We start from the raw sequence: 26194 nt of genomic DNA, 5'->3' as shown, positions 1-26194 counted from the left end.
TCTACTTTTTGTTTTACTTTCTTTTATTTTAGCCATGATGTGAGAACTCAAACAGGAACACATGAACAGATGCAGAAAAGTGACCATGTTTGCTTGCAAGCATTCATACATCCAGGTGCTGTGCACAAGTATCCAAATTCATGTAAACATAAAATTGTATTTCACATGTATTTACATCATCACACTGCATAACAAATAAAATATGTGCATATTCAAAAGCCCTTCAAAGACTTGTACATTAATAAAAGTATTTTGCCACAGTAAACATGAGCACATAGATTTGTTGGACTGTAATTTTGGTGATTTTGCCTGCTGTGAATGACAGATTTGAACAAGTTTGATAACATGCCTGCCAATAAAACGTAATTCGCATTACAGTACAAAGACTAGAAGCATACCTTCCTGTATCTACTGTGTACAAGTTGTTTCTTAGTTGAATCAGAAGGCGGACAGGTATTTACCAATAACTGTTCATTCAACAGCATTAACAGTTATGCAACAGACAGGTCCATAATTTGAAGTTGAGACAGCCTTAAAATCTATCCAAACTTCAAACAGATTTTGAAATCAATGGCATGCAAATGTTTGTACATATATAAAACTCTGCGAGGGGACATGGGCAGTTTCAGACACCTTCACCAGATGGATGGGCTAATTCCTGTATCACAAGATGTAGCAGCTGATTCTGTTCTGGGCGCAAAAGTGGCCATAAGTCCAACTGCAAAGCCCTAAGTGACTCCAAATCTTTGGACTGACATGCCATCTGAATCAAATATTGTAACAGGCATATATTATGATTTATTATTTCAATAAAAAATGTATGAAATTGTTTTATGACCAAAACTTTTCAAGATAAACACTTTTAAAAAGAGTGAAGCTGATAAAACACAGATTACGTAGAAATCTGTTTAGAAAGAAATTAAACACTCAAAAGAAAAATAACTGACTTGCTTTTCATACTTAATATTTATCTAAAAACTAATTTTGGTGTTTCACTCATCCAGAGAATGGCAGCTATAATGCATGTGTGTGTAGGAGACCTTTGATTATTTGTCTGATTCCACTATCAGGTTCTGTCATAGGAAATGTTTTCTTCTTTTTTAAATTGAGCAAGAGTTGTATGTGCAGAGACTGAGTCGACAAGTTTTGTTTATGGCCAAATCAAGCTGCACATAGGAAATGAAGTTTTGACTTTTGTTATGAATAGATAATGTTTATAGTATCAATTGTGAAGGACTTTTTTAATTTAAAATTGTTGTGTTTGAAACTTCCTTTAACTAGAGTTTTAAATTTTTTTTACAAAGGTCTGCTTTTAAGATAATGTTTTTAATATGTTCTACTGCTATAGGTTGGGTCAGCCAAGATGACCAACATCCTTAGATTGATACCACAGAAAAAATATTGCTGTTTGCTGCACTTTCCACAAAGATATCAACCTCCAGAGAAAATGTCATTGCTGTACAACTGTGCATGGAACTACAACCCCAGGGGCAGTAGTTACAAAACCAAGGGTTAGTTGTTGCCCTGGAACAACATGGGGAACTCAGGGACAAGCATCTTATTTCCAAAATTATAAAGTGGTGTCTAGACCACAAAAATGTTTTAGCCATGAAACCGTATTTATAAAGTGGTGGGAAAGATGTCTTGGGATAAAGAAACATGAAGTAATGTTTGAGGGATCTATAACCAATTTATAATTTTTGTAACAGAACGATTTTCCTTAAGTTCTGCATTTTTGCCCTGAGGCGATGACGTAATCTAGTTTCATGATGTTGAGCAATTAAGCTAGCAGATTATGAGTTACAGTCAGTAAACTCATGTTTGTATGGGAATTTTTGTTTTGGACTGTGCAATGACTGAACTGTAAGAAAAGGTTGTTTTGCACATATTTCTAATTTGTGTATGGTTACTGTACATTGATCAATATTAAGATGCTGTGAGAGAGGTTTAAGATTTGCAATATCTTAATGAATTTTATGGTGTTTCATGGGATTACTTTCTGTTCGACAGTAATAAGTACTTTATTCAAATAAACATTTACACAAAGCATGCAAAGCATAGGCAGGCAGGTTAGTGTGGGTTTATCATATAATCACTATATACTTTCTTCATTACAAAAACAGAACAGCAATAAAAAGTCTTACCACAACGGACTGCAGAAGCAGAAAAAGATCCTCTCCCAGATAAAGTTCTGACAGATACAAACATTTATACAGTTTACTTTCTAAGATCTCAAAAAAAATACTCTTTCAAAATAGGAATCACTTGAAAAATAAGGCAGATAATTTGCTGGTCATAGCAATCTGAAAATTATAAGTGCATGTATGCACATACACTGAAGTATTGTTTTTCCAGTGCAGTTTAATCTCACTACTGTTACCTGTAAAATTGTCATCAGGAGACTCCCAGGCATACTTTTCCAATGTCTGTGCATGTTCTGGCCGTATTCTTTGTGGTGTGGGCTGAAAAGGAACGTTAACATGGCTTTAGACTCACAGCATTGGAACTATGGTCACATGTTTAAAAAACTGCAGATGTTTGGCTACTAAAACAATATTATTGAAGTAATGCTTTTTTCCTTTAATATTTTATTTTTTAAAAGGTGAGGTCATACTTAAAACACATGTTGTGTCAGCTGATTTCATAATGTGAATATTTCACTGTCTTGTTGCTGAAGAGTTATTTAAATGTAATATTTACAAAAAGTAATTTACAGATGTGTGTCCTATCATTTGGGGTAATTGACTGTAAAGACTGACAATGACAAAAGTTGAAAAAATACCACTAATCACATTGCAGAGGACCAAGAAAACTGGCATTTCTGAGTGGGAACGCTACTGGTGAAAAACTCTGCAGGTCTGATTATTCCTAAAATCGTTGTTGCTCAGAACAATCATGAAACAAACCTTTTAAAGCGCTTACCAATTTCCATCAATCTACCACTATGGTTTGACAATTAGAAACTTTTTAAGCATCTATGTGCCTTTAAAATTACAAGGCTGCCAATCACTTCATTTAAAGAATGTAATATCTTAGGCCAGGATGCAGATGAGAAACAAACCTTAAACGATCTGTAGGATAGGTAAATCTTTGCAGTAGTTTTCAAATTAAACAAACTTTCTCTGATGTAACATGACTTACAAGAAGAACCAGTAACTGTCATGAGACTAGTATATCTAGAAAGCAGAAACAGAAAGCTATACCTGCAGAAGCATCAGTAGCAGGACTCGTGTCACCTCACACTGGGACAGGACATCACAGTATGCTCCTATTGGTTTACCTGTGGTCGAAGACCCTGAAAATACCATCAATCCCACAGCTGGATGAAAAAAAGTACTCATGACAGCAATCAGCTGGAATATAACTGAAAGTTACAGCTGCTATCCCGCAACACAATATAATGCAACACTTCTTGTTCAAACTTCACCAAAAAGATTTACTAGAAAGTGGTCCATGGTAAACTCAATTGATAAGATTTTCTAGATACTAACTAAAACATCTCAAACATTTCTACTTTGAATTCTGTAAATAGCTAATAACTAAGCCTCCAGGTACATCACAAACTATTAATGTAGTAGACATTGTTATATCCTAAACACAAAGTGGCATCCAGAAAGCATCATAAGTGCAAAAATTAGTAGCAACAGACATCATTGTCAGTCAAAGCAACTCATGTAAACAAACCTCCTCTCTCTTGAGCAAGATAAGCCATCTCTGTGAGAACAGCCAGTGCACCTTCATAGTCTTCTAAAAACAAGTTTCAGTACTGCTTTGAAATTTACAATGTATGCATTTTATTTCTTAAAACATCAAAACAGTTTCAAAGTGTGATCATGTCATCAATATCTGCTATGAGAGGTAAGTTACAATCCAGAAATAAATCATAAGTCTACATACACACATTTGAAACCTTTTAACTATTTACTATACAAGAGAAAAACGTCTAAGTAAAGCTTCAATTATCAATGGAAACAATAAATGTGAAGCAGAGAACATTGATGATAATGGTTGTCCACAAACTGTGTTTGACTGATTTTCAAGCATGCTCAAATACAAAGAACTAAATTGAATGTTTAGTCTAGTTGTTAAAGGGAAGATACAGTATTTGTAGCAAAATGACCACAGAAGAGACCAAGAGTTGAGTATTCTCAAGTGAGCACTCATTCTTACAAAGCATGATGTATTTTATATTAAATGAAATGTTAATCTACAGGAGACAATTTCTAAGCATGAATTTAAAGGATTGTGTTAAAAGTGAACTCACTTGTGTCCAGCTTGCATTGTGCCACATTCTTTAAGGCAGCCAAACAGTCAAGGGGACTCTTCAAACAAAGAAATTAGTTATTTGAGACAAAAATTCTCTTTACAGCTAAAACCACTTACAGGTGAAACAATCCAGAGTATGCAGCAGGTCAATGGCACTAGCACAGTCAAAGAAATGTGGCAGCAATAGATCCAAGACTATATGATCCTGAGAATTTGTTTTAAAATGCCATGTGCGTTCACAAATATGCTATATAAAGCTGCCTTTCCAAATTGATCATATATATTGATCATATATAAGTTTGCAGATGACATGGCGTTGGCTGCTTGGCTCAAGGATGAGGACTCACTAGTAAGCTATTTTCTTCAAATTATGAAGGTACATTCATGGTTGAAGTTTTCAGGTGCTCAATGTCTCTAAAGAACTGATCATTGATAGAAGAAAACACAAACCTCTCCATACATCCTTAATTATTGGCAATGAGATGGTAGAAAATGTGCAAAGTTTTAAATACCTCAGCACAGACCTTGACAACAAACTTTCCTTCCAGCAAAACACTAACATCATTTCCAGGAAAGCAAATCTGAGCCTGTACTTTCTTAGGCTGTTAAAGAACTTTGGTATCAGTGGCCCTGTATTGAAGCAGTGTATCGCAGTCTGATTGAAAGCACTCTCAATCAAAGATACAGCTTGCTTGATGAGAGTGGTCAAGATTGCCAGCAAGATCATTGGCCTTCCATTAAGACCAGGGTTGTGAGGTTAAAAGCTGTCAGTATTATCACAGACCCCTCTCACCAACTGCATCACTAGTTCCAAATGCTACCCTCCAGTTGTAGATGGCAACAAATGGTAGCCAAGAAGAATACTTTGGCCAAATCCTTTATACCAGCTGCAATATCACTCTTGACCAGACCTAACAAATGTACCATAAGTCTGTGAGAGGATGTGTGCGTGCCAACCTCTGACGATTATTGTTAGGTGTGAAGGTTTAATTGTGTAGTAATTTCTGTTGTACAAAAATAGGAAAAGAATAAAAGAATATAAGAAAAGAATAAATGTATAGTAGCTGCTTGTCAAACAATAAGCATGAAAGAGCTTTCCTGTATGTGTAAAGAAACAGCAACAAGACATTCTTAAGCTCTTTCTGCTACTGATAACCATCAAAAAAGAAAAGAAAGCATTAACAAGCTTCTAAATAAAATTTTAAGGTCAAAAGGTAATCCTGTAACCTTTCAATAATTGGGGGAAAGGTGATAAGGTACTACATTTTTCACAGGGCCAGCTTTGTGAGGGTGGTGCCCAACTCTCCCTAACCTGCTTCAAACTTTTTCAGGGCAAGGTGCCTGTTCATTAGCTGGGCTGACTAAGGGATGTTCACTATGCCATGTGGATATGAGGAAACACATCTTACTTGTCATCACTTAAGAAGGGCACAAGAGGCAGCCAAACAAGAACACTTACCTGTGACTGAAGCTCTGCTGCTCTCTGATAATGTGATGTCGCTTCACCTTGCCTGTTGAAACTCTGCCACATATAATATTGAAAACAGTTATACATAACTTACATTAAAAATATTACAACAAACACACATATATATATACACACACAAACATAAATAAAGCCATCACAAACTCATGTCTCAGGACAAGAACATCTACAATAGCCCAAGCACTTCAGACTGTATAGTTATTAGCTTTCTTGTAAATGTTTACTGATGCATATGCATCAACAAGCAAAGACATTCCTGCATGCATCTTTCTGCAAGCAGGCAAAAAGGAGAAAATCTATCATGTAAACAAAAGTGTGTAAACTGATACAAGTACAGGTTGTGTATAACAATTACTGAGTGTGTAAAGCACATTTCCCCATGTGGAAGTGACCTCAGTGGGCTGTACATGACAAAGTCAGACTACAAATGAACTGACAGTTAAGTATACAAGAAAAAAATTATAAGCAACAGGTTATTGGATGATACCGTGGTAAATATGAACAAAGTACATTACACACTGATTAGGAATAGTGGAGTGAATGGAAGGGTTTACTGGATTAGGAAAGTTATTTCTTAACAAGAGTTTTGTGACTAGGCTTGAAAACTTTAAATGTAGATACAGTCTGCTGTTGTTATTTGCCTTGATTACGCTTGGAGGCCAGCTCTCGAGATGAAACTGGTAGTCATCGGCAGAGGAGTGGGGGAGAATTGGTGTTTTATGCCAAGCCAGCAACTAAGACTATACCACGGCCGGGCAGCCAGCCCTGTAAACAGATGCCATATGTAGAGAAAGAACAGCGTGCCCAAGACAAGACCTGAACCCAGGAAAGCCAACCTTCACTGTATTGGACACAGATACTAACCGTTGCACCACTGGATGGCTCCAGTCATCTGCCGAGTCCATACAGCAAGAGACACAGTTTGGAAAGAAAGGAAAAAAGAATTCCAAACACTATGTAAGAGCACTAGCAAAACATTTTATAATGTAGTCAGAAGCTCAATGATGTCAGTAATATGAACTTTTGCATAGTCATCATACAGCATGCCCAAAACATTCATTAAAGACTGATCTTACTCTCAGTACGTTACCGACTTCTAGACAAAGTGCTGCAGCAAGTGCCGTCTGCTTGTTTTCAATGTGAACCTGAAAAAAAAACTGAGACATAAACAAACTTAAATTTAATGTAGACTTGGAAGAAAAGACACAGAGCAATTAACATTTAATACTACAAAATGGTTTATCAAATATAATGCTAGCTACCATAGGAATATATTATCCAATTTTTCTATGGAATACCAAGACTTGTCTACATTTTCTCATTTAGTAAAGATGTCAGTTTTTGTTGTCCTTATCTCTCCTCTCTCTTTTTCTTAATTGTCCCCTAGTACTCTTGGGTGTTGTGGGGAGATGGAGAAAGCGGCTATGGGTCAGTGTGATGTCTCGGTAACAATAAGGCCATGTGATCAGAGGGTCTCTGCCCCACCCTTGATACAATGTCTGTGGGAGTCATCATTTTGCAGGGGTGCCAGAGCATTGAGTGTAGGCAGTGCTGGTCAGTTGGCCAGTGCTTCCTCTGGCCACCTTGTCTTTGACTGTACTCCAAGGTACCTTGAAGGACAATCTATGACAGCTGGTCATGCCAGGTCACCAGACCAGCTTACACCACTGTAAGTAAGAGTTCCTGGTATCCTACAAGTGTGGTGAAAATGCTTCACACAAAGTCATTGCTTTTATGCTCTCAGTACAAGATATGGAGCAGCTTCCACAGGCACTTGAATGAGCCCCTATTTGACATTGAATTTTCCCATTGCATCATAACCCCTCACGCCAAACTTCTGTCACTTGCTTTTTTTAAGTTGATAAAGTTGTGGAAGATATCTTGGTGGATCCTTTCTTCTAATAGAATGTAACAGATGAAGATCTGTTCAACTGTGCTCCTGCCTTGTTTAAAGTCAGCCTATTCTTCTGCTAGAATCTTCAATGGAATTGGATGTAGTCAGTGTATGTTCCTTTTATAGCCTGTGTTAATGTTTTATGCTGGCAGGCAAAACAATTTCCTGAAAAGGATTATTACAGGTATTTTGCATTTATATTTTTCTGCTTGTGAAATTCTTGATTACTTTCAGCGTGACGGCTGATGAGGATTATGCTTAAGGTTCTGTAGTTCTGGCACTGTTTACTGTTTCCTTTCTTTGAAACCCTTCTCTTTACTTTTATGTAAAAAAAAAAAAATTAAGTTGCAAACACACCCTGATAGCATGACTGTAGCAGTTGATAGAAGCTGTCAAGTGTTCTTGAAATGTTGGACACCTGAGGTCAACATCAGCCCGCTCTGCAGCCAGGAATGAGCGAGCAGCCTCTGTAAGAGCCTGGGCTTCTCCAGCTGCATTGGACAGGGTGTGCTCACATCTGATAATCAAATAACAAATGACCAGCTTTATTAATCCCAATGGGCAATAGGCAATGATACAGAATTCTAGCACAGGACAAGATATGTTCACCAATGACAATCAATTCAGCAATGTCAGTACTAAATGACCATTAATAACAATCAGGATGCACATCAAGCTGATGACCAGTTGTCATGATAGTTAACTAATTCAGCTAGGTAGTCACAGCACCTATGCTGTTAACCTGTGCAAGATACTTGACATGTTTACCTAAGCATTTAAAGCATATAAGATAAAGACTTACGAAGTCATGGCACCTGAACTTTTCATCTACCAGTGCATACTTCTAAATTTGAATTGGAGTAGTTGAATTACCTGATAAATTCTTTTAAAAAAAGATATACAATAATTTCTGGGGAGTTTATTCTGATCAAACCTTTTCTATGCATGCATATATAGGTGTCCTTCTCAAGACTTGTTTACAAACCATGCAGTACATCAATGGCGGTGGGAAGGGGGAGAAGGGGAACAGTAAAACTATTTGCCACATGTTTTACCTGAGCTTTGAGGAATTGTCTTATTCTGTAATAGCAAAACCATTAAAAAAATTTGTAAAACAATGACTATCATTTACCTGGCTTGGGCTAAGTAGCAAAAGCCAGCATACTGTGGACACTCCTGTACCTTCAAGGTTTTGGCAAGGCTTGCTACAAAAAAAGTTCTTAAGATATAAGAAAATAAATATGTACAATATTTATTCATAGCAACAGCTGCTTATGAGTGAGTATGTAAGAAACAAAGAGTGAGAGAGTGAACAAAGTATTACTAGTGGTAATAAACATCAAACAAAAAAAGAAAGTGATTCGTGGTATCTGAGTAAATTCCCAATGTGAATACTTACAAAACTGTTCACTCCCTTCTGAAACATTAGGTTTCTTCAAAAATCGTCTGTAAATGAATATATAATGCACATTAGAAAGTTAAATACTAGTTGTTAGGCACAGTGATGAAACATTGACTTCAACTATTACAGAACTAAAATTTTAATTAAAATGATATCGTTAGGTCGACATAACATATTTTTCTAAATGTTAAATGAAATCCTGAGGTCGACGGCTGATTAAACTTTGTTTTTGATACATCCACTGGTTTAATACACATACCTACAATCGACTTATGTGGATCACTAAAATCGGCTACAAAAGGGTAATACAGTTTACTGTGTGGATATTAGCCACCATCAGAATCTAACCATTTTAAATTCTATGTATTCAAAACGACATTTAGAGAGAAATATGGAGATTACTCTATGCAGAACAAGGCTTACTTCTTCAGTTTGTTGGTTACAGCTCTGTATCTACTGAGGATGTCACTGTCCTTTTCCATCGTTGTTTTGACGAGTAGGCGACAGTAAACCTAAGGCAAGGGAGTCTACTCAATAGTTTGGGTATGATTGTCTGCATTACGTCCCTTGTGACTATGGCGCGGAGGACTATGTGTGAATCAGACAAAAATACATTCCTCGCTTACTTTATTTACACAGTAGGAGAGTCGCCAGCTTGGCACAGCCGTTCGACTCATGGTCACAAAGCGGGCCTGTTTAATACACGTTTTAATGGTTTGTAAAACTACACAGGACATTTGTTAGCCTCGTGTGGAGTGAATAGAGACTAGAAGCTATTTCACTGTGATATGTGAAACTACGCTTCCGTTTTTTTCTGACGAGTGTGTCATGAAAGCCTTTAAAAACAAATCCTATTAATATTGTGTTACATGCAGATGGAAGCTACACTAATATATAGATTTAAATTACTTCAAAGCAGTGTCTCCACACGCGCAATACCCAGGGTATTTTTAAAGGCTTGATTGCTGTTTCGCTTAGAAGCCATGTAAACGTCTTAGATCGTGTGCTGATCAGCTAATGCTGAGACTAGAGACTGTCAAAATTAATTTATTTTGTGGACGATCAAATCGTATCGATGTCGAATCGGAGTTGCTTATATGGTTAGAAATGTTGAATCGGTGTTCCCAAAATGCATTTACGGTTGTCATAGACTCTTTTACATACACCATAAAACGAGGAAAGAACACAATCCCATAGCATTTATTGCGAACAGGTATCATGGTGTTGTGGGCCCTTCTAAAGTAAAATTATGGACTTGTATAGTAGGTAGTAAAAATTGTATCTAAATGTAAAAAAAAAAACAAAAAAAAGACAGGTCCAAACTGAGGTTGGTACATTATAGTAGCACATTCTTGCCGTGACACTTTTTACAATGCAGAGGGTTTAAGGGTTATAATTGGGGTGTGTTAAATGTATTGCGACACTAGGATGAAACCACAAAAGTTCTTCATGCTTCATCTTCTGGTGAGGTTTTACAGTTTTCTATTTATGCCTTCTATCAGAATGTGGTCTACAAAGTGTAGGCTGTAAATTGGCCTTCCACTGATGAAAATGTGATGGTTGTGGAGGGTTTCAAGAATGATTTTTGGAAAAATGTTGAGCAGCATAGGCAATTGGGCATGTTTATTGTCATGTAAAAAAACCTATTGGGGGCATGTTTATTGTCATGTAAAAAAACCTATTTGGTTATTCAGCAGTTCTGTGCTCGTTGAGCTTGTATGCTGCCCTTTGTTGGACAAGGTTGTCTGTCTTCGATGTTGAATTTTCATATTATATATCTTAACTACTTGTTCCAGTCTGTCAAAAGCCTTTTTAAAGTCTATGAAGGTGTTGAAAACACTTCATCAGTGTGACAGTTAAAAATATGCTGAACTGTGCTCCTCCTTTGCCTAAGCCAACAAATTCCTCAGCAGTAGCACCAGTATGGTTCTGTATTACAGCATGACTTTACTTGGGTGGCTGATAAGCCTTGTTTTGTAGCTCTGACACTGTTTGCTGTTTCCGTTTTTGGGAAGGGTATGATTAGTGATTGTGTCCATTCTTTTCATTCCCAGACTCTTTGGCACAGAGGTTTTTGTTGTTTCTTCACCTTGATTATTCAGCTCAGCTGTCACATTGTTGATGCCACATGACTTTCCTCTCTTCAGACTATGTACTGCTCTTTTGACCTTCTCATAGTACTGGAAGGGCTGCAAGTTTGCTGGATCTGGTCTGGTTGTTTTGAAGGATGTTAGCATTTGTCTTCAGCTGAAAGTTGTACAGGTCCTTGCAATATTCAGTCAATCGGTTAAGTACACAAGTGCTTTCTGTGAGGTGACCATTGGTGTCTTTAATGGCTGAAGTCTTGTGTTGACCTAACTTGGTGAGGGTCTTTAATATTTGGTAGGCCTTCTTGCTGTGAACACATGCCATTCCCTCCTCTACAATCTGGCATTGGCCCTCAGTCCAGTGCTTCCTAGTATTAGGTTCGCTCATGTTTTATGATAGTTACTCTGCTGAATGCAAAGGATCAAATAGCTACTGAAATAGATGCATTTGTGTTTCTGATTTTTGTACTTTAATACTCATAATTTTTTTAATTTAAAGAATCTCAGCCCGTTGTTTGCTTTATGACATTAAAGCATCTTTCTCAAATCTTAAGAAAACTGTTTCGCTTTCATGTGGATGCTCACACTTGCAGGCCTTTTCAGAACATGCATACATAAAAAGAAGGGAGATAAGTGCTTCAAGCATTGGTATGCTTTAAATGGTTTCTCCCTCAGTGTCTCTTTGTGCATACAACAGCAAAATTAAAAACAAAATTTGTTCTAAAAGATGAAACCAATTTTGATCGCATAAATAGAATGTGCAGTGATACAATTGAAAAACACAACTATTGCTCTCAGAAGTTATAGAGTCATATTTCATCATAGAATTACTGAAATCAAAGACAAGCGGACTAAATTACAAAATAGTTTGACATAATTCATTATAGTAAAGCTCTTTTATAGAGCATATCTCCCCTTTATGCAGCAGGATCAATTATGCTTTACAAATAAAAAAACTAAGACTACAATAATACATCAGTAGGCACACTTTCTGCTCTTTCTTCTGAAAGCACACAGAGAAGAAAAACTTGATGACACAATCCAGTACACCAAGACAACTACAGAAAGGCAGATGGATAAGCACTAAGCCAACAAAGATTTAAGAGGATCTACATTTCTTATATTTTCTTATACTCAGATATGTTAAAAGAATATCTTCCATGACACCTGACATAAACACAATGCTATGTTCACATGTAGTCCTTAACCAACAGTTATAATTTCCATTGATCTGAACCCTCTAAGCGGACACTGTAATTTGCTATTGGTCAATTAAATCCAAACACTGTCTAGAAAAAAATGTAGCTCATATTTATACTGCTTTGCCTTGACCAGCTGAAAATTAAAAAATTGTAATACAAGATCTCATCCTTAAAGGAAGTCACAACAGAAAAAATGTTTTATTACATAAAAATGTAGTTTATTGACTACACACAAATGCATCTCGAACAATTTAGAATAGAGTTCAATTTTGTTTTTAACTATAACTTCGCACATGACAATGTATATGCAAAAGTAGTCATTCGAGAAATGGTCTGGGAATGACAATTCGGTAGTAAACACCTCCTCCCCACCCCAGACACACAATTTAAAACATAAAAAAAGACTGAAGACAAACCTAACGTAGCATTAATTCACTTTTCCTTTAAGATGGACGACTTACAAGAAAGAGCACATGATTGTACTGCACCATTATTCAGTGTAACGGATAAGCACGGCTCTATCATGAATGACGAGCTGTTATTTTGAAAATTAAAATCTGATTTAAGAAACCATATGTTCAAGATTAATGTGTTAAAACCAGAAGTAAAGCTCAAAGATTACAGATCTGTGGTCAGGTTACAGTGTGCTTCTGGCCAGATAACTATCTGGTAACATTTTATAAGCATTTTTAACTGACTACTAGACTACTAATCCCACTAGCAGTGTAGTGCTCACCCTGCTCCTGAAGTATGTTACTGTATAGCCCATTCCCTACCAAAATTTCCAAACTTGATAGCAAACTTGCTCAGTGCAGGTGAAAGAAGAAGTGTTAGAGGAAAATGGTTTGGTGAGACAGAAGACCAAGGTTCGAAGATGCTCTATTCCTACTAGTCTAATAACTTGCATTTTGAGTGTGCTCATAAAACACCATATTTACTTCGCAAATCATGGACTATGCATAGTACATATAAAACTAATATTGTTGATCATCACTGAAATTGAAAACGTTCATCTTAGAACCTCTAAAATATGACTACATTCATCTCTAAATAGTGTCATGATGGCTGCAAACCCAGACAATGTACAGAATTTATAAGCTGATGTTTGTTTCAGCTCTGAAGGAGATAGAAGACTATTTGAAGTACACATCTTCACAGATGTTATCACTGGAAAAATTGTAGATGAATCTTTAACACATTTGTTATGAAGTCAACAAAACAATTGCTATAAAATATGCTTTCAAAAATAATGTCCTTTGAGAAACAGCCCCCACACTGCTGCAGCTTGGATGTAAATAGAATAATATTAACAAGTGACCAGTCTAAAAATGGCTGATAAAAAGGACAGGAACCTATAACATGGTCTTCAAAACTAACACAACTTTAATGAGCAAACATAAATGTTCTTTGTCTGATATGTTAAATATTTAAATTGTTCAATACTGGTGTATTGACACAGTTGAATGCTATAGCTACGAAGACATTCACACTCATGGGTGCGAACTGAAAGGGAAGAGTTAAGAATAACTTTATCTTGCACACACAAGAAAAATGAATCATATATGGAATTTTTGCTTAACTGGCAATAGATACCAAATACTTTTACACCATGTGTATTTGATATGTAAGAACCATTTCAGATTTTGGGTTGTATCTAATTCTCATTACACTCATATCCAACCCCAGAAGTCAAAAAGAAAAAAAATTTAAATCATTGTAAATTTGGATGAAAAGGTTTACAAGAAAAAATATTCTGTTATAAATGTCAATACATGAACAGGCATCCACAACATACAAATATGCTTGCATGTACATGCACACACACACAGACTGTAACATACAGTTCTTTCATATATGAAACATTGTGATCAGATGACAAAATTACAGTTCTGCAGAAAAAATCATCTGAGCCAGAAGCAGATGTATCCAGTGCTAAATTTAGCTGCCACTCAGAAATAACCTAGAAATCTGTTTAAAATTGTTGAAGTTTGTGTTTTAAATTACATTTTCTCTATTTTTGCTTTAACATTGTTTGATCAATACACTTTTAAACCAGCAGTTCTTTTTCCCTGTATTATTTTATGCATAATTCAAAAACTTTATTGATTCTGCCAAATTGCTCAGATACCAAAATACAAATATTTTTCATCCTTTTTCAACTGCTTTTACTTCCTACATAAACAATGAATTGGATTCAAAAGAAACAATGGATTGATTGGTACAGTCTGCACACAGCTTTCAGTTGTGTAAAACAGGTTTGAAAATGCTGTAATTACCATAAAACTTGTAAATTATAATGTATGATACAGTCACTGATCACATCAAGTGACCATCCATCAAATAAATGTGAAGGAAGAAATAAATTACAAAAATAAAGAGTTTAATTTTAAGCAAATTGCATCCAATTTGTTTTTTCAGAGTTGCTAACACATGCCTGTTTAAGTTGAAAGATCCAAAAGCTTTTAGCACTTCAAAATATGCCAGTCACTCAAATTGTTTAAGGTTATAAGAAAAGAAGTGATCACACTTGCTTTGCATGTTCACTTTTTACTGTAATTATTTTACGCTCTAACCATGACTGAAGAACAAATATACTGCAGCAGTACAATCCACTAAATAAAATGGAACAAACAACAGCACAAATTGTATAATTTAAAAAAAGAAAGGACTATGCAAAGTCCTGAAGTCAACATCTGAAACAATGATGTGGAAAAAATGTAGGACCGGATGTATTAAAGAATAACAGCTAGCTTAAGGCAGTCTGAAGTGTGGGATTTATATATTGAAAATAAAAAGCGATGATCAACGCACAATTAATGCTCTCTTTAACAGACACATGCTCACAGTTACACATGCAAACAAACACAGAGTGTAGGCTAAAAATAAATTTTAAAAGTTTATCTCTGAAGGCACATTCTATCACAAAACAAGTAAATCTGAAGAATTATTAAATATGAAAAACAAAATTTTGTCCCACAATGTTTTATAATTGGCAACATCAGCTTAACTGTTGATCATGAGATATTATGCATCCTTCTTTTCATTCACATTATCATTGTCATCAACTATTTCCTTTACACATTTTCTTGGGAACCATCCTCGTATACGACACTTTTCTGAAACAAGTAAATTGATGGAGGAATCATTTAGGATAGTTAAAAGACTATAGACTGTATATTATCAATAAAATCTTAAACGTTACCAAAAAAAACAAAAAAAATACCCCACCAAGCAAGTTTAAGCATTTCTTCATTAGATGCACTGTAACTCTTATTTTTATAGACCTATATTTTCATAACATCAAAGATAACAGTAGCCTCTTATACTATTGTGCAGACATTAATGAAGATTTCACTCCCTTTACCTTGTTATTCAGTCATACATTATGCATGTGGAAGCTATGAAACAAACTTCTTAAAGTCCAGTCTGCCTACATTACCCGCTAAATATGTTACAGTTAGATGCTATGTCTTAGCACAGGGATGCACAACCTACGGCCCGCGGGCCATATCCAGCCCGCGACGCGGTGCCATCCGGCCCGCGAAACTTCTGCCCACAGTGCAGGAAATCGGCATGTTAGTAATAAAAGAAGACCTTAAAAAAACGAAATAAAAGGAAGAAGAAGTATTTATCCCCACGTAGGGGCGTCTCTCAATCTTTTTTTCGATGGACGAACATTTCGATTCAGTGCTCCGACTTGGTGTCTCTACGATGCAGCCGGACATTCAGAAGTTGGTTTCGGGAAAACAACTTCAAATATCCCACTAATTACCACATAATTAATGGTAAGTACAACTTGTTTCTAATAAAAAATGGTATCTGCTCTATTTTTTTGTAATTTTACTGTGAAGTGGCCCGCGACACGGCTGTCCGAAATGGATATGGCCCGCAGGCCGAAAAAGGTTGGGCATCACTGTCTTAGCATATGGATCTGTAAAATGTAAGTTTAAACTTCAGTGTTTCCTTGAACAACAAAATATGGTCACAGGATTTTTAGTTACCATGCAGAAAAGATGAAACTCTTTCTATATCCGCACCTACCCACAGCTGAATCCTTTAAATATGCACAGAAAATGCACCTCTTTCTTGAACATTATTCCTCATAACAGTCTACATAATGCTAGTCTTTTTTCACACCTTTTACCCCCTTTCGGCTTATCGTTATTTCCATACTTTTTTCCTTTTCAAAATCATGATACTCTCAGTACTTGGTTCCTCTTGGTGTTTTCTGTCTTTTATTTGTCATCAGTACTGTTGTTAATCCTTCCATTGTTCATATGTTGTTTGTTCTTCTGTCCATGTCTCTTTGTTCTTAAGCGCTATGAGTATCTTATGAGTGTGAGTAGGCGCTATACAAATCTTGTGTTTATTATTCTTATTTCCTATTGCATGCCAAAAATTATGTTAGTCACTTAAGAAAACTTTAAATAATGCAAAGAAATGTTTAAAAGGTATGAAAAAAATGATTTGACATGGGAAAAACAAGTTTGGATTGTAGGTCTCATCATGTAAGATATTGATGTTTGCTTTTTTCTGTGGCTGATAAGCTCCCCAACCCCAATTGTATCTGAAAGTCTAAAACCCCTTAAATTTTATGGCTGTGAAACAAAGAATTATCAAAATACATGTCATATATTGTTGGATAAATAAAATAGTGTTTCTTTTATTCACACATATATTTTAAAGAATATGACCAATACCTTGTCTTTCCTTTGGTGAGAGCATCTTGGTACCATACAGCCAATGCCTGCAAGGAAAAAAAAATTAAAGGTTTAAATACCTTTAAATGACATCAGAAATGTAGCAATATTTATTTCTAGATAACTGAAGCTCATAAAATGGACACAAAGCAATTTTAAAAAACGTTAGTGAATTTACTCAATCCACATTTATATTCCAAATTAAAAACTGGACACTTGATAACTTTAAATATCAGGTCAATCACATAATGTCTTACGTGATGTTTAGGATCTCTGGACTCTGCCAGTGAGGAAAAGATGTATCTGTTGCTGTCCTTTAAAAAAATAGAAAACCACAAACACCTCTGTTTACTGACTTACTTTTTCCATCGGGTAACAAGAACCCTATCCCCAGGAGTCAAAGTGATTCGAGGCTCATCCGTGCAAGGCACACAGCAGGCAACTTTGCAGCCCTTAGTACAAGGGAAAAGCTGACCAGAGTAGCTTTCTACTACCACACACTGGATGGTTCGTTCCCGTTTCTCCATCTTCTGGTACAGCTGCTCCAACTGCTCAGGAACAGGAATTCTTGTTAACAAGGCTATGACAGCATTCTTTCAGCAGAAACAGGGATACAAAGATTGAATTATGAAATAATTATAGTGTCAAGTTAACACATTGCATGCATGCATATACATTTGTATATGGAATCCCCCCCCACACTCCTCACACACTGTCATATAATATATTGTTAACAGAATGATGGAAAAAAAAATCTACCAAAGAAACAAAGAACTCACAGTCAATGTATACTGGTTACATCCTTCCACAACAGGCCAGACAAAACCATCTGACCGTGGCTTTCCTGTTCTGGTGAAGACCTCTTTCAAGTTGCGACGCCACCCCAAATGATAAGGATAGATAAAAGGTCCCTCATCATCTGAACGCTCTCGATCTAATGCCTTTCAGGACAAGTATTTACATACCTCTTCAGATCACATTTCAAACTGACATTAAGTTTTCTGTATGATTTTGAGCCAACTGTAAGTATTACCAGGAAATGAAATGTACAAGTTAGAAGAAAGTTTTTGCACCAAAGAAAAATATATGAAGATATATTTTCACATACATTAATAAATCATGCAAATACAATACTGGTAATATCTCTAAACAGTTACCTTGTCAATAATCCACGACTCTATTGCAGTCTCATTTTTTAAGACACTCTTTATCTGCACACAAAAAATTGCAGAGATGTAACTTCCAGTTTTATTCTTTCTTGGTTTACTCACTGGTGATGAAAGTGATGCTCAACAATGATAAGTGATCACCATCAACGTGCAATTGCAATACATGTGCACAAGGAGGGAGAGTTAAGGACAGTTACACTAAATGTGCAAACAAGGCATTGCTGCTGCACTAAATGTACAAACAAAGCTGCGGAATATGTTGCTATTCCTTAGGACAATCACGTATGCTAAACAAGTAGTGATGAGCACTTGCAAGTATGTGACAAAGTTTTGGAGCAAGTGACATGATCATGATACCTGGTACAGTGACAGGTCTTACAGCGACCATAGGTAGTAAGTAAATGAAGTGTTTACCTGCAGTAAACTGCCAGCAAGTTCATAAAGGTGGGTTGGTCAGACCCGCAATAAATCAGCATTGGATGACACTATATGTGAGGGTTGCTGGCTTGTACTATACCCCACAAGTGTTGCAGTGAGAATGTTACTTATAAAGAAGGTGATGCCCTAAACATGAGCAGAAAGAAAAGCTAGAAGAGTATCAGATAATCAACTCAAGTAAGCAAGGCCCACCTGCATGTAGAACAGCATGCCTACTGCTATGACAACACCAATAGCCAAGCCTACGCTGAACATAGTCAGGACAAATGCTGGCACACTGAGGTATACAAGTGGTTCATTGGGGAGACGGTAGTAGTAATGCTGAAACAAATTCCAACAGTAACTTTAAGCAGATACATATTTCCTCACACTGATAGCTATGCTGGGCCTTCTATTTCTTTATTTTTTTCAGTCTTTTTAAACACTAATAAATACAGGAGCATGAGTATCATAAATGTGTGTCCATCTGTCTTATACCTTTGAATTTCCCCTGGGCATCAATAAAGGTATATTGTATTGCTTGTGTGTGAAAAGGGGAATAGTTGGGTTAGTGGTGGCATGTGCATATATACGTAATTTGAAGTAGCAGTTGATACATGCTTATGAAGACTTACAAAATTAACTGCTCTATAGATAGATGGAATGAGTATGCATAATGCATGAATACAGCCACATGGAGCAAACAGCAGGAACCACACAAAGAAGCCATGGTTGAAGTGACCACAGCAAGTGTTGATCCAAGGGCAGTGGTGATCCATCTTCATGACACATCTAAACAAGTGACAGTTATAATTAAGTGCAATAGTTACACTTCTTATGCTTTGAAACAAGCTGAAAATATATACATATGTAGTATTACTGTCATGATTGTCTACATATGAGCAGGTTGTTGAAGGTTATTGGATTATTATTATACTTGGATTACTTTTTCGCAATGGTTGTATAGCTTACAAACTTAATAGTAGAAGCATTACTATTGCATCAAAGAATGAATTAAGATTTGACTTATATACTATTTGCAATGAATTCAAATGTCCAGTTCATATTAAAAATAAAAGGAATGAGGAAGGTTGATATATATATATAAAACAATGTATTATTTATAAAAATAGACAGCATTTATGTTTTACGACTGTAATTAATAATAATAAATGCAAAATTTGTAAAGCACATACACTCCTAAGGAGCATGCTCTTAGCGCTTAAGAACAAGAACGAAACATGGACAGCACACGAGGGACAGGAAGACAAATAGCATATGAGGTATAAGAAAAAAAAAATCAACAACCATACTAAACAAATAATAAAATCAAATACAGAAACACCAAGAGGAAACAAATAATAAGAACAAGAGCTGAGAGTAACATGATATTGCAAAAGGGTGTGAAAAAGGACTAGCATTATGGGAAAGGTTGTTAGGAGTAATGTTTATGGAAGAGGTGTGTAGTCAGTCACGTTTAAATGATTCAATAGTGGGTAGGTGGCAGATATGGAAAGGGAGAGAGTTCCATTGAGTTAGTTCCATAACTAAAAATCCTGTGGCCGTATGTTGTTGTTTTGGTGACAGGAAGAGTAAGGAGACGATCATCAGAAAGAGTTGTCTAGCTTGGATTTAAGGGAAGAGCAGTTTAGAGAAATAATCAGGGCAGGTGCCAGCAAAGAAATTAAAACACAGCACGGACAGTTTGTACTGGATGCCAGAACGGATGGGAAGCCAGTGTAGAAAACAAAGGAGAGGGTGGCGTGGTTCCGTTTCCTAGCTCTATGCACCAGACGTGCAGCAGAGTTCTGTACTTTTTGGAGTTTGTGAAGAAGGTATACAGGGCAGCCAGCAAGCAAGGAGTTGCAGTAATCAAGTCTGGATAAAACAAACGCGCAGACAAAAGTGTTGGTAGTCACATAGACGGAATGTGACGGATGGTGCTGATCTTGCATAGCTCGTAATAGACAGACTGACAGACAACTGTGACTTGTCTATCATAATAGACAGTTTGACAGACAGCTGTAACCTGTTTAGCAAGAGTCATGTCTGCAGTGACAATGATTCGCAGATTCCTGATGGAGGATGTAAAGGTGATGTTGGTTTCGCCCACCTTGATGTGACTTGGTGGACGAACGAGTGAAGATGAATTTCTTCTTCTCAAACATAGGAGGGCTAATTCCCATAATTCTCATGAAATAAGGAAAATGGCTGGGTCTGAGACATTTTAGCTTGCACTATTTATAAAAAATAATGTTCAGCATGGTCACCTATCACATTTTCGACAGTGGTGAGATCGTGGAGCCTTGCATCCATTGCAGAAGTCACAGAACTGTAGATATTTTGCAGCATCATTACTCTGAAATGGACAAGGAATAGAATGGTTTCTTCTTTCAAATACAATTAACAAGCTCAGTTGCTTACTTGCATCCTTAAATAACTATTATCTTCATCTGTCGTTTTATAGCCTTTTCTTAAATGGATTGTAAAGCAGCTTGGTTTGGCATATGCTGGAGAAACATGCTATACAAATGTACTCATTACTATTATTCTTATACTTATACAAAAGGTAAAAGTAAATAATGTTGATACCAACTATAATAGATGTATTTAACTTTATCAAATGAAATTATTATAAGGAACACAAATATCCATGACAGATCATACTGCATACTGAAATACTGCACTAAACTATGGTTTTCTTTAACATAACTAAAGAAAAAGGTGAATATACACAGAAAATTTGTCACTCATTATTTTGACCCTAAACCATATTGTCTTAGCTATATTGACCAAGCCATCGAATGAACCTTGCCATGACCACATCATCCCAATAATGAATTTTAAACCAACCCAGGCCCAAACGATGATCACTGATGACATAAGTAGCTATTAATGTCAAATATTACCAACAGAGCCATGCATTTTTCAAACACTATTCATATGTAAACTCAGCTAACTGTTTCCTACAAAGCCATGTTAATCAGTTCAGCCACCATCTTACTAAAGAAAAGTGGCTGCTTGGCAATGCACTTTTATTTTAATAAATGTTCACAAAAAAACTTAAAAGTAATATTTCTTAAAAATCTTTCAATATATGTTCTTTAGTTTGGATGCTCTTTGGATGTATATCCAGATGCTTGGTTCACATCTAACAGGTGTTGTAGCTTGAGTATTCATTTAGCCCGGGCTGATATGACTTTTGATGTGGAGATGATATGGTCTTATTTGTTATGGTCATGGTGGTCAATTCAACTCAAATCAGTTACCCCCCATAAATCATAGAGAATCAGGAGCAAACTTACGGGTTTCCATTCAAGAGGAACGAAGCCTGGACCTCTGAACATAGCATTAAAGTAGTTGAACAACGTCAGTAACACCCAGGTCAGGAAGACTGTCATATTTAGTGCACCACCCCAGCTCTGTGTTGGGGGCCACCACATTAGGCCACACTTCACTGTCATTATGCTGATAGTGAAGATGACTGACAGAGCAATAAGTGGTCCCCAGTGTAGGACCTGGCGCCATGTTCCCACCACTTGGTACCCCATTTAAAGCTAAAAATATAAAATATATTGTAATAAATAATAAAAAAGACAAAAACAGAACTTCAGGACTCAATAATTAGGGCATTCTGTTTGACGTTTTCTTAAATCTTTGTCTCCCAAACCAGCCAATAGCATAAATGGTATCTTTCAACGTCAACATCACTGCGATGAATATTACTTCTTATTGAATCTTTCCCAACCTCATTCCTCTTTAACATCGTTAGTGTGTGTGTGTTTTGATTCACTTTCAGACAAGTGCCTTGTACAATCACTACAAGCGAAAACGTGTCAGTCACGTAATATCCAAGTTTTCAAAACGATTAGTGTCAGAACCCACTCTTTGATAAAGACATGTAAAATAATGGCACACTCGTTTGATAAACTAAGAAGCTTACATGTTTGGGACAGATTATGACAGCGAACGTTCAAGTCATCGCTCGTCTGCCGGATTCGCTTGTAGACAGCTTTGGTGACTAGAGTAGTCTCCCATGGAATGTTAATGCCCTTCGCTCGTCAAAACACTGATTAAAAATAATTAATTACTCTCATCATATCGTACCTTATGTTTTCTCAAGCGACTCACCAATATTAAATTAGTATCGTACAAAGTTTAACAGTTTTCTTTACGACTGCATTATCCAGATATTTTAGTGGTTATTTCGTGTCAGGTCTAATCCAGCTTATCGTTCCAGAGGAAACATCGTTCAAGCTTCACCACGGACCTCTGTACAAGTTCGTGGTTTCATTAGCAGGATTGTTGTCGTTCCCGTGCGAAGGGAAGCTGCTGATCAAGTAACTGCTTAGTTCTTGAACCAAACTCAAGATGCCAACAAATGCACTCCTTGTCCAGCTGCTTACTCAACCGCATCTTCAACCCTCAGAAGTAGCGAAGAATGGACCAAGTACCAGCAGTAGGTCAATTTTCGCAGTTATATCATCGTGTGATCAGCGATTTTGCCTCTTAGTTCGCTTTAGTAGCTAATTTTTTACATTTCTGATGTTAGTATTTTCGAAATGTTGAACATTTTATTTGAATACTCTCTGACTGAAAAGTTTTCAGCTAGAAGCTCATGTCCACCACTACCATTAGTTTGCAAAGCATCTTTTTAAATAGACCAAAGTGTGGCTGTAGTGTGTGTGTTTCTCGATGATACCATGAAAATTCACACTAATTTGCATGATCCTCCATCACGAATGTCACTAAACTACACTCACTGTGCACATTCTTTCAACAACAAGACGATTGTGTGGGTTTTTAAATATCTATGTCGTGATTTATTAGTTTCATGTAAGAGCTTTGGACTGGACATAAAACACACCAACAGTATTCTACTCCCGTCATAAATAAATTTTAAACATCCACCAAACACAGTGTCAAGCTCTAGGCGGAAAGACAGTCAAGGGCCGGGGTGAAACACAAATGACATAAATATACTAAAAAAAAACCAAAAAAACAAACAAGAACAACAAACATTAAGATCCTCACAGGAGTGAAAAATTATAATCTCCCAAATATAAAAGTGTCTGCAGCAAAAGGTCTAGGCTGGGCCTGAGCATCATTCACTTATAGATTATACAAAAGTTTATTTTCTTATAGTAGGGCACAGGCACTTAGGATACAGGCTTGAAAATCTGATTCCCAAGATGTCAGTGGAGTGTGAAGTAGGGTTATAAGGCACCAATGAAATGCACTGAAGTATGCCTTGCTTGCTATTGAGTGTTTTCCTAGCAGTGTTTACAGTGACAGGCAGACCTCAATATTACAATATGCATGGATGCTCCTGCTGGGTTGACAGGGTCCTCCTCAAGTGTAGATATAACAGTTGTGATGATAAGCCTTCCAAAAACAAAAAAGTGTTCTTCTATGGTTATCACAGACCCCACTTACCTATCCTCTAACCCAGCCCTAACCTAAATCTGAACCCCAAGCCTAACACTAAATTTGAGCATTCATCATAATACTTGTGTGCATTTGAGCAACTAAATTAAGATCATGTACCAGAGAGAAGAATCCATTGGATTTAGACTGCAAAGGTTGCAATAAAAATTTTGCAATTTTTGGCTGTTGCAGACAAATATGTCTTGAATATGCCTTCCTGCACCATAATGAACAAGGTACAGCTGGAGCACGCCATTGACAACAACACTCAGGTGCTTCAAAAAGGTGAGGTTGTGATTTGCTGTTTATTGTTGACTTCAGTAAATCTATTGGCACATCACAGTATGAACCAAATGTCTTGAAAACATTTTTCATTCTCTGCAATTACTTCAGATGCTAGTGCTTGCCATTCTTTTGACATTCTATTCACAATTCTGTTAACATGCAGCCTTTAAACAGGATAAATAACTGGGAACAGGAGGTATGCTTTATGGTGGGTTAAGCTGCCAACATCAGTGGAAAATCAAGCTTGATTTTCATTTTTTGACAAGCTGTAGAGAATGGCTATGCTCAGAGATACTACAGCAAGTGAATAACAGGATACAGCAGGGTTTCCTGTTTATAAGATACAAGGAGTCTTCAGACCCAAGTTAAAATGGGGGCTTGACAGATTGACACAGAATCACATGGACCAGAAACTTTTTAATATTTTAAATAACTTTTTAAAACTTTGTAATTGTCTTTATTTAGTTATATCAGTAGTGACTGTCAGGTTGACATCAAACAAGTGTTACTATCACTGTGACCCTGTCTTGCTTGAGTATGGTCCTCAGTCAGCGCATGACTTTGTTGGCAATACTTGACATGAATAGTAACTTCTGTCATAGGTATATAGGGACCATTAAACTGAGTGGTGTGGGGAGGTCCTTACCCTCCACACTAATCAAAATAACAGTCGTATTGACCAGTACTAAAAATAAGTACACCATAATGTAAATTTGTTAATCATGACATTTATTCCTGAGGTCATGCATTTTTAATGCATGTAAAAGTATCGCATCTGGCATGTTCCAAAAATATCTTATTTTAGCCCTTTCAACCTAAATTTTTTTATATCTTCGAGTCCCTGATGTTTACATTTTCAGACTAACCAAAGTTTTCTTCACATGATTTGGAACTTATGATTTATGCACATTTCAGTGTGATGGGAAACATTTGACTGCCAGAAAATAAGTTTCTTAAAGCAGGATTTTTTTGAAAACATACAGTTCTCATATTTGTCAGTCCAGATTCCTTAAAAGATACACCTTTATCTTAAAGTGACTTTGCTTTGGCAATATTAGGGATTTAGCTAGCTTATTCTTTGAATGCATCTTAATGAAATGCTCATTCTGCTGTGTGGTTCAGTTTTTTTTTTAATAAAAATATTCTAAATTCCAGATCTGCACGAGCAAAGATTGAAGCAGCTGAGGAAACTGTTGAAAGACATCCAGGAGGATGACTGGCAGTATGAGCCTGTGGAACAGCTTATTGGCCTCAAGTGATCTCCCCTTCCATGCTGCTTTCTTCTTCTCTGAGCTGTACAAGGAAAGCACCTAGGGCTGGTACAAGAGAAACAACCAGGGATTTTTGAGCCATTTCAGGAAAGATTAGACAAAAGTAGTACCATATTGCAACTGTTGGTTTAATGTTACTTTAGGCTTTGAGAGTGGACATCACTTTTGATGAAAACACTTTATGAGCATATTGTCTGGAGGTACTAATGTTCACTTAAAGCATAAATTACTCTGATTTTCTTTTTAATCACACTGATGGTGCCATAATAGCAAAAGAAAGAGATTTTGTAATAAATGTATTATTTTCATTCTTGCTTTTTCTTTTTATTTTCATTCATTCATGCTTACATTCCTTCTTAACTGGTTCCTGTTGTTGGGGTTTTAGTGGGGCATATGGAAAAACCCTGTAGCTGATGAAGCCTGCCACTTATGGCACTTTTGGGTGATATATGACTACTCCACTCCTTTATGTTCATAAACCCAGTTCTTCCTCTGGCTACTGCAGCATCGACCTCTCACCATGGTCTTCAGCGAAGTGCCTTGCCAGGTCACATAGCGAAATCAGATTAGCTTGTTTTGCTTGGCTGT

General features: G+C 36.5%; 3 protein-coding genes across 3 annotated transcripts; 1 reads left to right on the top strand and 2 right to left on the bottom strand.

Annotated features, from left to right (window-relative positions):
- Positions 1 to 5: 5 nt before the first annotated feature.
- On the bottom strand, positions 6 to 9597 carry LOC112566683 (factor VIII intron 22 protein-like). The gene is made up of 12 exons (XM_025243001.1): positions 9472 to 9597; positions 9046 to 9092; positions 8779 to 8851; positions 8004 to 8163; positions 6829 to 6897; positions 5726 to 5788; positions 4265 to 4322; positions 3685 to 3747; positions 3204 to 3295; positions 2381 to 2462; positions 2145 to 2191; positions 6 to 763 (listed from the first exon to the last, which is right to left on the bottom strand). The coding sequence occupies exons 1-12, from the start codon at positions 9528 to 9530 to the stop codon at positions 626 to 628; spliced, it is 951 nt and encodes a 316-aa protein (XP_025098786.1). The 5' UTR covers positions 9531 to 9597; the 3' UTR covers positions 6 to 625.
- A 2175-nt stretch (positions 9598 to 11772) lies between these two features.
- Positions 11773 to 22693, bottom strand: LOC112566789 (palmitoyltransferase ZDHHC6-like). The gene is made up of 10 exons (XM_025243153.1): positions 22567 to 22693; positions 21929 to 22180; positions 20894 to 20982; positions 19259 to 19415; positions 18837 to 18965; positions 18195 to 18248; positions 17817 to 17978; positions 17398 to 17585; positions 17038 to 17084; positions 11773 to 15453 (listed from the first exon to the last, which is right to left on the bottom strand). Exons 2-10 carry the CDS (start codon positions 22172 to 22174, stop codon positions 15362 to 15364), a joined length of 1164 nt encoding a protein of 387 aa, XP_025098938.1. The 5' UTR covers positions 22175 to 22180; positions 22567 to 22693; the 3' UTR covers positions 11773 to 15361.
- A 140-nt stretch (positions 22694 to 22833) lies between these two features.
- On the top strand, positions 22834 to 25914 carry LOC112566796. The gene is made up of 3 exons (XM_025243162.1): positions 22834 to 23082; positions 24243 to 24335; positions 25491 to 25914. Exons 1-3 carry the CDS (start codon positions 22995 to 22997, stop codon positions 25592 to 25594), a joined length of 285 nt encoding a protein of 94 aa, XP_025098947.1. The 5' UTR covers positions 22834 to 22994; the 3' UTR covers positions 25595 to 25914.
- Positions 25915 to 26194: the final 280 nt, after the last annotated feature.

The sequence above is a fragment of the Pomacea canaliculata genome, linkage group LG1 (genome assembly GCF_003073045.1).
Source record: "Pomacea canaliculata isolate SZHN2017 linkage group LG1, ASM307304v1, whole genome shotgun sequence".
Taxonomy (NCBI): domain Eukaryota; kingdom Metazoa; phylum Mollusca; class Gastropoda; order Architaenioglossa; family Ampullariidae; genus Pomacea; species Pomacea canaliculata.
The sequence above is the reverse complement of the archived record's forward strand: the minus strand, read 5'-3'. Positions and strand labels throughout refer to the sequence as shown.